The 10,173-nt window shown below is 35.4% G+C and overlaps 1 protein-coding gene across 2 annotated transcripts; it reads right to left on the reverse strand.

Moving 5' to 3' along the window:
• Positions 1–267: 267 nt before the first annotated feature.
• On the reverse strand, positions 268–7,600 carry LOC147402330 (putative E3 ubiquitin-protein ligase LUL4). 2 transcript variants are annotated; one of them, XM_086443939.1, is made up of 4 exons: positions 6,900–7,600; positions 4,061–4,568; positions 3,278–3,414; positions 268–464 (listed from the first exon to the last, which is right to left on the reverse strand). In XM_086443939.1, the coding sequence occupies exons 1-3, from the start codon at positions 7,430–7,432 to the stop codon at positions 3,301–3,303; spliced, it is 1,155 nt and encodes a 384-aa protein (XP_086300065.1). In that variant the 5' UTR covers positions 7,433–7,600; the 3' UTR covers positions 268–464; positions 3,278–3,300. The 2 variants fall into 2 exon arrangements, with proteins under 2 accessions (XP_086300065.1, XP_086300064.1); XM_086443938.1 differs by lacking the exon at positions 268–464 and having other exon boundaries at positions 3,044–3,414.
• Positions 7,601–10,173: the final 2,573 nt, after the last annotated feature.

A 10,173-nucleotide genomic window follows, 5' to 3' on the forward strand; every position in this document is an offset into this window, starting at 1 on the left:
CTAGTGTCCACCTTTGTACATTTTTTAAAGAGACCAATTGTTTTTTTTTTTTTTTTTTGTCCTTTTCGATAATGGCTAAAATACATAGAATATCATAAAGTATGTCGGTGCAACCTAACACCATGTGCCCTTTAGTGTCACCTTTGGTGAACCTATATACTAAAATCGATGTCCAGATAAAAACAAGGATAGTACAGAACTGGGATAAAAATATTTGGGCTCAATTTGTTCCAGTTCTTCTCTCTTATGTTCTTGGAAAACTTTGCGGCTCACCACTTTGAACATTATGCACCCAAACAGACCTTTAGATTATTTTATAATACTATGTGAAAGTAATTTACATAATTATTAACAAGAATATGCACCAATTATATTGACCATCTTTAAGTTGATGAAGAAATCCCTACTTACATTATATCATTCGAACCCAATATTCTTTCAATGTCAAAGGCGTATTCCATCTCCTGGTAAAGGAAAATAAAAAATAAAAAATAAAAATAGAAATAATATTCTTTCAAGGAAAATTATTGAAACTTAAGAAAATTATTAAACAAACATTGAATATTTTTTTAAGTCGTCGAACTACAATACACGACACTTGTATATGGATTTTGATACATGCCAACTTAAATACTTTAAGGGCTGAAAGTAAAAGATAACCATTACTCATATATGAAAATAATCATAATTATATATTATTTTAAATACAACCTGTTGTGTCGATTTCTTATTAATCTTTAGGTGCATTTGCTTCTTTAAATGTTACTTCATTTAGAGACATTTGCATCCAAAAAAATATTAAGATCTTCATTTGTAGTGTCACCTTTACACTATAAATCCTGATCAGACATTCATTCTGTTTATGCGAGGATGATCATGACGTATTGGACCGGGAAAAAAAAGGGGAAAAAGTCAAGTCTAAGCGCATATGGCACGAAAAGGAAATCCAATGTTGGGAACGTTTTTTAAGTTGAGGTCCCTGGAGAAAAATCTGCTTTTTGTTTCACAAGTTCCACACTTGGTTCCATAGTCCACAAGGAAAGACTAGTCATTTGGATGATCTTTCAAATGATTAGTGACCATCCCAAATAGGTGAGAATTTTCATCCTGCATTAGAGTTCTGATATATCTGGATAATGAAGACCTCTCTCTGGTTAAGAGGGTTTACTTGCCTAAGCTTTGATACACACAAGAACAACCCCAAATCATATTGTAAGTAACTAGCTTTTCAAGTAGTCACTCTCTATGGTGTCTGGGACTCGAGATTTTGGGGCCAAAAGAGTCTGACAACAAGACTCATACACATAACCAGTACCCACTCCACCGGTAACCCCCCCCATTGGAGAAGCCTCAATTGGAAGAAACTTAAAATACTTCAAAGTTCAAGCAAACAAGCATTTGAAAAGCCTCAATTGGAAGAAACTTGAGAAAAAAAAATAAAAAACATAAAAACCTGCCTGGCTAGGCAAGAAAGTAAGGGTTATCCTCTTTTTTTTTTTTTTTTTGCCTGACTAGCAGGGACAAGACAACATATCTCGTCCAAATCCCCCGGATACATGTAATACCCCACAAACCCCACATATCAGATAAGTAGAGATAAATTCTTGTGGGTGGCCTAAGAGGAGTTTGAACTCAAGACCTCTCTCTTTTTAGAGGAGTAAGGGTTATCCCTTCCTTTATTATGTCTTTTTTATTTTTATTTTTTTCTGGATCATTTTTCACAAAGATACCAAACTTCTTTTTTTTTTTTTTAATAATTCATAAGATTCCAAACTTTCAAGGATGGTAAGTTTGTTTCTTCACTTTGACACAATTGAAAGTGTAAATGAAAAATGTTACTTTGTTTCCTCTAAACCTTACACCTCCAAAGACCCACACCCAACTCAAGCTCTGGGATTATTCTTCCTCATCCCCGAAGTACCCTCCTAGAGGGTTGGCTTTAATACTGCTAATTTATTTGGAGGAAAGTCAAGGTTTACTTTATTGAAATGAGAGAAAAAATTGTCAATATTACATCTAAGGTGGCCCATTTATAAAAAATAATGATGCCCAAATCACACCCTTTTTCTTTGCCTTTTGACTTTTGATTTGCCAAAATAACTTCATAACCCAAGACAAAAAAAAAAAAAAAATCAAGAAGGTTGTGGAGAAATAGTCCCCCAAAATAAAAAAATTTAAAATAAAAAAAGAAAGAAGTAAGAACAGGATAAGAGGCAAACAAAAAAGAAAATGCCAAATAAATATTACTACTTCAGATAGGTTTTCAGTATTCCTCTAGCCTTGGAAAAAACTTTGAAGCGCCCATCCCACTTTAAAATTTTGGTAGAACCCTTTCCTTTAGATTACACATCATGTCTCCAAAGAGGTATCCCAAATATTAACAAAAAAAAGTAGGGACGTGAAATAAAAACAAAAAGCTACGTGTCATATTAGAGGAGAGTTCCTCCAGTCTTTGAGGCATTCAGTAATAATAGGGCCAAAGAAATGGATAGTTCTTTATTATTGCCGAAATAAACTAAGCAGAGGAATGAGGAATAAGAAACTACAAAAATAAATAAATAAAAACAATTATTGCCTCTCCCAACTTCATCAAATTTGGAGTAATAGCAAACAATTAGTTGGATTTCTAAGAGAAGGTGCGCATAAATCCAGGATGCAGAAATATATATATTTATATATGCAAAAGAATGAAACATAAACATAAATGAGTCGTGCTGGAGTGACCTCAAGCTGGAACCTCATATCGTACTTCTTGACGTGAAAGTGGATAGGAACCATAGATGCTTTTTCACTTGTATCATGATGAAAAGCATCTATGGTTCCCATACACTTTCACGTCAACAAGTGCGATATGAGGTTCCAGCCTGAGGTCACTTCAGCATTATTCAACATAAATACATGTATGTGTTTGAGAGTGGATCTACATGTAAAAAATAAAATAAGTCGGTACAAGAATCATGCATCATTTTTTTGAAATCATGATGGTCCTGGCATATAATTTAAGAAAAATGAGAAATTAAGCTTTCTAGAAAAGAACAATAAATGCAGGCAAACAACAGTAAATATAAGCGATACTCTTTCTTGGATGGTATACACAGCAAAAGTTCATTCCATAAAAAATGGGAAATGAGACAATTATTATTAGTAGTTGGCACTCAGAAACTTGGGATCAAAAATAAAAATATGATGTTCACTCTAAGAAGAATGGAATGTACATATACAAGAAGCATGACATGGACAGACAGGAGAAAAAAAAAAAAAAAAACCATTGCCATACCAATAAGAAGAAAAGGGTATATCTCACTGAGCACTTTTATTCACTTTGATCTCTAGAAGTTCCTCAATGGGCTGCCGACATATTGGACACTTATTAGTCTGAAGCCTCAATTCTTTTGCACACTCACTGCATATACACTGAAAGACACAGAATCATTATTTTCAAGTTTACAAAAAAGCAGCCTAGACTGCACAGAAAGAAGAAAGTAAAAAAGTGGTAGGGGTGAGAACTGATGTGCTAGTCGCAGTATAAGTTCCATCATCAAAGTGCTAAGTTTTGATAATTCAGAAAATGATTAAAATACTGATTGATATTTGAATTGATGAATAAAGCATTAGGTTCTTTGATTGTAGTATAAACTTCCCCTGTTCTTCTATAAATTCCCAATATTATGTTAGTAAGATAATGAAAAGAAATGTTATCTCCCAAGAAATCTCTTCCTAAAAAAAAAAAAAAAAAAAACCAACAACTAGACTGTGAATATGAAACATGTTCTGAGTTCTAGTCTCAACGACCAAAAACAAAATCTTCAAAAATATCTCTGAACTCAGCAAAAAGTTCAACACAAAAAAGAAATCCCAAGAAAAAGAAGATTAGGGTAGATTGCATTTATGGTCATCCAATCAGATTAGTTTTTTGGCCGTTAATATTTACGTGGGACTATTGGTTGGTTAATCACTTCCTCCTTCATGATGCCACATGCATCAGGATGGTGTTAATATTTTGGTTAAAGCTAATCTCCTCTATAAAAAAAAAATAGATAGGTTCTTGAAAGGCTATTACCATATGTCTACAAGGCAACACAGCTGTGTCCTTTGGTTCGGACATGCAAATAACACACATTTTCCCTGGTTCATTGTCATCAAAGCCGGCTTCTGCTGAACTTCCAATTCCATAAATATCACGCAGCTCATAGCGAACCTCGTCAACCCATAATATTTGCTTAATTACCTTAACTTGGAAAGGATCCCCATTTTTCTTCTCGAGAATGGCTTGAGTAATCTGTGCATGAGATGTAGAAGGCCGAGGCAACCCAAGCTGTTCTTCAGTAGGAAGAGGTGGCAAGCATGACTCAGCAAAGATTACAAGTGGGAATACATCTTCTTTTGGTGATGGTTTTGAGAGATCATCTAACACAAAGAAGCCTAAGTCAATGCCGGTTCCCGAAGGCTGACAGAATTTCTGGCCCAGACCTTTCTGAAATGGGACACCCACCGGCATATGAGCTTCGGGATATAGTGGAGTGAACCTACAGTTGTCGCCTTCCTTGGCAAAGTAAAAAATGGTGATACTGTCATCAAAAAAAAAAAATAAGTAAGTCATCAGACATGAATTAATTCCACATTTCACACTAAGTATTTTCAGAAATATCAATACCTTTTTTTTTTTTTTTTTCCTTTTTGATACATGGGTATCCATACTTAGTCCGACTATTCCCATAGACACGTGAGTCACCCCTTCCAACACATGCCAAGTGTACTGGCCTCTTACAGCACCAGGGAGGTGGCCAATGAGGGGTCTTGAACTCAATCAATACCCATTTTAAAATGCAACATGTGAATTCTAGTCCCTAAACCTAGTGCTTATTGTGTTCTACCTATAATTATTAATGTTCATCATAATCACCTCCATCATACACAAAGAATAGATAAAAAAAATTCAAGCAGATGCTTTGGACTAGACAAAAACTGTAGACTTGAGCATTTCCCACTTGGAACAGATGAATTCAATTTAAATAACAGAATTTTGACTAAAAATTTCATCAATAGACTAAATCATGAAGGAATAGTCACACCTGTGGCCCATAAGCAAGCAAAGTATCAACCAATCATTTAGTACTCATAATAGGTGTTTGTGCTCTCCAAATATGCCTTTTTCTAAAAGAAGTACAATCACGCCTTAAAATCATTTCGTTAACTAAGATTGAACTATAGTGGGGTCCTCATGGATGATACCACAGTCAAGAACATGTCCCATGAAGCAATCCTATAATATTCTATAAAACCCTCCTTTTACATAGATGATGATTTGCTATGATGCTATGTTTGTTAATCATTTAAGTAATTCCAAGTTCCGCATCAATGATAATAAAAAATATAAAAAAAAACACACATAAGCAAAAAATTGGATGATTGGTGGCTCTTTCACTCGCTCTATCAAATCACGAAGGCCAATTTTTGTTCAAACTTGACAGGTGGATCTTGCAGTCAAGCTCCCTTCTGCCTTCGACAGGTGGCCACAAACTCCTTACTGAGACTGAAGCTCCAAACACACATCCCACTTTAAGAAGAAAAGCATTTGTATTGAACTAATCCTCTCAATCCAAAATTATGGCATTACAAGACAGAAAACCATAAGATTAATCTTCCACCATATTGTAGCTCCAGTTAGGAAATGAGCGAACATAAGGCAACCTAAAGTAGCTCAAATATGTATAAATAGAGGATAAAAAATGATTTGGTTATGTGCAAAGAGAACTATCAAAGGAACTAATGAAAAGAGCAGGCCAATTTTTTTATTTTTAATATGGATCAAAGTAGTGGAAAAAAAAGATTTTAAGAAGCTTGCTTTTATAGAATGCATGGCCCTAGATAAAGTAGAATGGTGAAATAAAATCTAGCTATTACTCGCACAAATAGTTGAGATGAAGGTTTGATGATGATGTTTTTTTTTATCGGTATTTGATGATGATGTTATTTCCATACATTGCACAATTAGTTAATTACATTATTAATAAATATCCCAAATGCCCCCCAAGTCCAACAACTACATACCCTCCTTGTCTTGAGCCAAATCAATGAGGTTTGCCCGCAATATTCAATACTTGATGCTTGAACCGGAGTTTTTCCTGATTATGTTGAACTTCTTGTCCGAAGCTTCCACATTTCCCTTCTCTTAGTTAATTTCTCCCCTCCTCATCCTCCATAGCATCACTTAAAATTTTCAATCAGTCACTTTTATTATATCAACATAAGTGTGAACTCTTTGTTGTTGACACCTTTGTTGCACAAAAGGGGAGCGGGTGCGGGAGGGGACTTGAAACAAGGGCAAAGAAGTATTTGTTGTGAACCACTTAAATTGAATAATTATAGGAGACAGAGCGGAGCGGCAATAGCTTAGAAGGTTCTTGTAACTAAGGTTTGTCACCACCACGTCTTCCCCCTATCCCATTTTGAATCCCAAATTCACAATTTAACTATTCATCTATTCTTTATCCCTACAGATAACTTAATTTCGTTTTCTCCTTCAACATTCTCTTTTATCTTTTAATTGGTTCTGATTATTAAGTTTGCTTTGAACCCTAATTTGGAGAAAATGTCACCGTTATCGATCAACAATCCTTAAAACTAAAAATCCCACAAAGGGTTTCCTCTTCCCAACTCAAAGTTAACATAACCCACAATTCATTTCCACCCATTACAAAGAAAAAACTCCAAAACAGAAAACAAAAGCCAAAAATCAAATATTTTTAAAACCTAAAAAAACAATAACAATAACCCAACTCAAAAGTAACATAAACCCACAATTCACTTCCACCCATTACAAAGAAAAAACTCCAAAACAGAAAAAGAAAAGCCAAAAAATGAAATATTTATAAAACCTAAAAAACAGAAAACTATACCTCCCATCGACCAAGGCATCGAAAGTGAAAGAAACCAAATAGTGATCTGGGTTGTTCTCATCGACTTCAACCTTAATTGTGTTCTTATGCACGTTCACATCGTTCCTGATCTTCTTCGCAGTCTGATGGTCTACATAAGGTGGTGGTGGGGGTTGCGGTTGGATCATAGAAGGTCGAATTCCAGACCATCCATTGCTCTGATTGGCATAATAAGGGAGATAATTCGAGTTCGACCGACCCATCGTCGATCCTAGGTATCCCGAAGAATTATATCCACCAGAATACTGATAGCAGTGCGGATGAGGAGGTTGAGGTGGTGGTGGAGGTGGGGGTGGGGGTGGGGGTGGGGGTGTAGAGTAAGGATTGTGAGATGGGTATGGGGGTGAAGGATAAGGTGGGTTCGCTGCGAAGATAAAGTTTTGTGGAGGAGGTAGAGGAGATGGGTCTGAAGGGTAAGAAGAGATGAGTTGAGAGGGAGGTGGGTTTTGGAGGTAGTTGTTGTTTCTTCTTCTGCTACTCAATGAGATCCCCATGGTTTATGGTTTCAGAGAGAAACAGAGAGAGAGAGAGATCTGAGAATTTGTGTGAAAGAAAGTAATTGTGTGAAGTTGAAGAAAGCTATCGGTCTTAGACCGCTTCTTTCTTTCCTATGTTAGAGAGAGAGAGACAGAGACAGAGATTTTACATGTAAAGTTGTAAACTGTCAAATACTCAAATAGGGAGGCCAGCGTACTTATTGCTTAAGGAACGTTCTACTTGCACCCATCTATTTCTTTTACCACCCCAGAGTTTTTAAAATTCTCTTTGCACCCATCTTCTTTCATTTACTCCTTGCAACCCACCATTTTACTTCTCATCACAAAATCAAATCTCATTCGGTGGTGGTGGTCTTCTTCTTCTTCTTTGCATCTACGAATGTTTAACAAGAATTTCATAATATAAGAAGCAATGTCCTTAGAACTTGTAAAGTAGGCTAGAAATGACCATGGATATTGGATACTTCAACATTTGAGTTAGGGTTGTTAAGAAATCTTAACAATAAAAATAAATAAAACAAATAAAGATTCATTCGATAGATTCCTATCGTGTCATACTTGGTAAGTTTCTATTAAATCCATTCAAGTAGATTTGATAAGATTGTATTAAGCCACTATAAAAGTTTTGGGTAACTTTTAATCAAACAAAAAATTAGATTTGTTAAATAGGTGTGGAGAATTTTTTTTCGTAATGGCAATTTGGTCATTTCATCATTTATAATATGACTCTTAAGGTAGTGGGTGCAATGAGAACTTCTTAAAAGTAAATGCTCTACTAGTTCGTCTACAATTCAATAATTTGCGACCTAAGAAATCAAATAAACAATAGATGAATAAATTAACAAATTATTTAAAATTATGAAAAAAAAAAAATCTTTTACGAAATGATTTGTCTTTTAAAAAGGGCTTGTGAGCTTGATATTCTCTAGAAGATGATTTCATCATAGAAAATGGCTTATGGGTTTAATCTTCTTTCGTTGGAATAATTTTTCAACTATGCCATTATTATTAATCGGTCCAAAAAGGTCACGGTCCCTTATAATTTTCTTGATTTTAAGGATTTTTTGTTAGTCCCACTCATCTTTTATGACGTGGGTATGTTAGTTTAATTAAGAGTTGACCTATCTCATTAGTTGTGTGGGCTTAGAACTTGATATAAATCACTTGAACATGTTCAGATCATAAATTTTATCTATGAATGCTCAGGCTTGGGTTGTAAAAAGTCATTCCCAACCAATGCACCCTGTAAATTCGCTAGATTATATTTCGGTACAATTTGATTTTTTAAATTTATTTTTCTACATATGTTCTAGTACATGGTTTGGATTTTTTATTTTTTTTTACTTTTCAAAGAAAGAGATGGTTGAATGGATTTAATGGTCAAGAGAAACTATATACACTAGGACCCACTTAAGGCTAATATAATATGTTCTTGAATTTGATGGGCCCATATTAAAAACAAACAGATCCATAAAGTCCAACCATTGGATCCAAGTAATTTTCATATTGGTGGATTATGAACCCACCCATGTGCCCCATTGTCAATAGAGTCAAGTCATGTTCTTTGGATCATAGAGAAGACTCATATACCAACAAAGTCAACTTTTTTTTTTCTCCTCTTAGGTACAGGTAAGAACCAATTTGGAAGATCTTGACCATCCCAGATACTGCTTGGATTAGACGATTATGACCTCTTATTTGACCTCAAAACCTATCAAACCCTCTCTATACATGCTTCTGGGTGAAAGGGTAATTTAGACATACCCCTCCACAAGACTAGGTCAAATAGTAGAGACATGCCCTCCTTGACCTAGGTTTTATAGTAGAGACTAAAATAAAATAATGCCCTTGTCTCCAATTTGATTTTCCTTGAATCTCTTTGAAGACTTTCTTTTTTTTTTTTTGATATCTAGTGGGTGTCTCCACCCTTTGGGTGGGACTAATCCCATGGTCACACACACACCGCCCCTTCAAAAAGTCCTACATGCAACAATTTGAGTCAAGAGTCAACCGAACCTTGGAGGGTGCCCCAAGAAACACTTGACCTACTCTTTGAAGACTCTGGTTCCTCCAACCCCACCCTTAAAAAATGCATCATATCACCAATTTTTACTAAGAGCACCCCATGAGTAAATTTTTCTTTGGTGTCAAATGAATTGGGGTGCTCTTAGTAAGAGTTGGTGTGAGAAGAAAATGTCTCAAAAAATAAACAAAACAAAAAGTGTAGAGTTAGCACCACATATGCAGATCTTCAACTTGAAAAATAGATCATCAATTCACAATTTGTTTACACCCAAAAGCAAACCCAACACACACAGACACATAAAAGAGAAACTATATCTATCTTCTACCGACGAATACAAGGTGAAAGACAAGAAGCTGAACCATCTTATTATGCACGCCAATGAATAGATTGTGGCTGATTTACTAAAGATGATCCACGAATACCATGGACATGAACATAAACAAGGTGATGGTGGTGATGGTGATGATGGGAGGAATTATGAGGTTGAGGTGATTTTTGGTTGGAATGGCTTGTCCTACCACCAGACGATAGAATTGATGGGCTCTTTATATATAGCTAGAGCGGGTCTTGTCAAGGTGACTTTTTCTATTATTCGACGAAGGAGAACTTTTTAGAAAAACTCCATCTCTAGCACTGCGTGTTGTCCAATTAGACGAAGAAGAAGATGATGAGCTTTGTGTAGAGCTAAGTGTCATCAATGAAGAAGAAGAAG

This window comes from Akebia trifoliata, chromosome 5 (assembly GCF_017979445.1).
Source record: "Akebia trifoliata isolate Shusen 1 chromosome 5, ASM1797944v1, whole genome shotgun sequence".
Classification (NCBI taxonomy): domain Eukaryota; kingdom Viridiplantae; phylum Streptophyta; class Magnoliopsida; order Ranunculales; family Lardizabalaceae; genus Akebia; species Akebia trifoliata.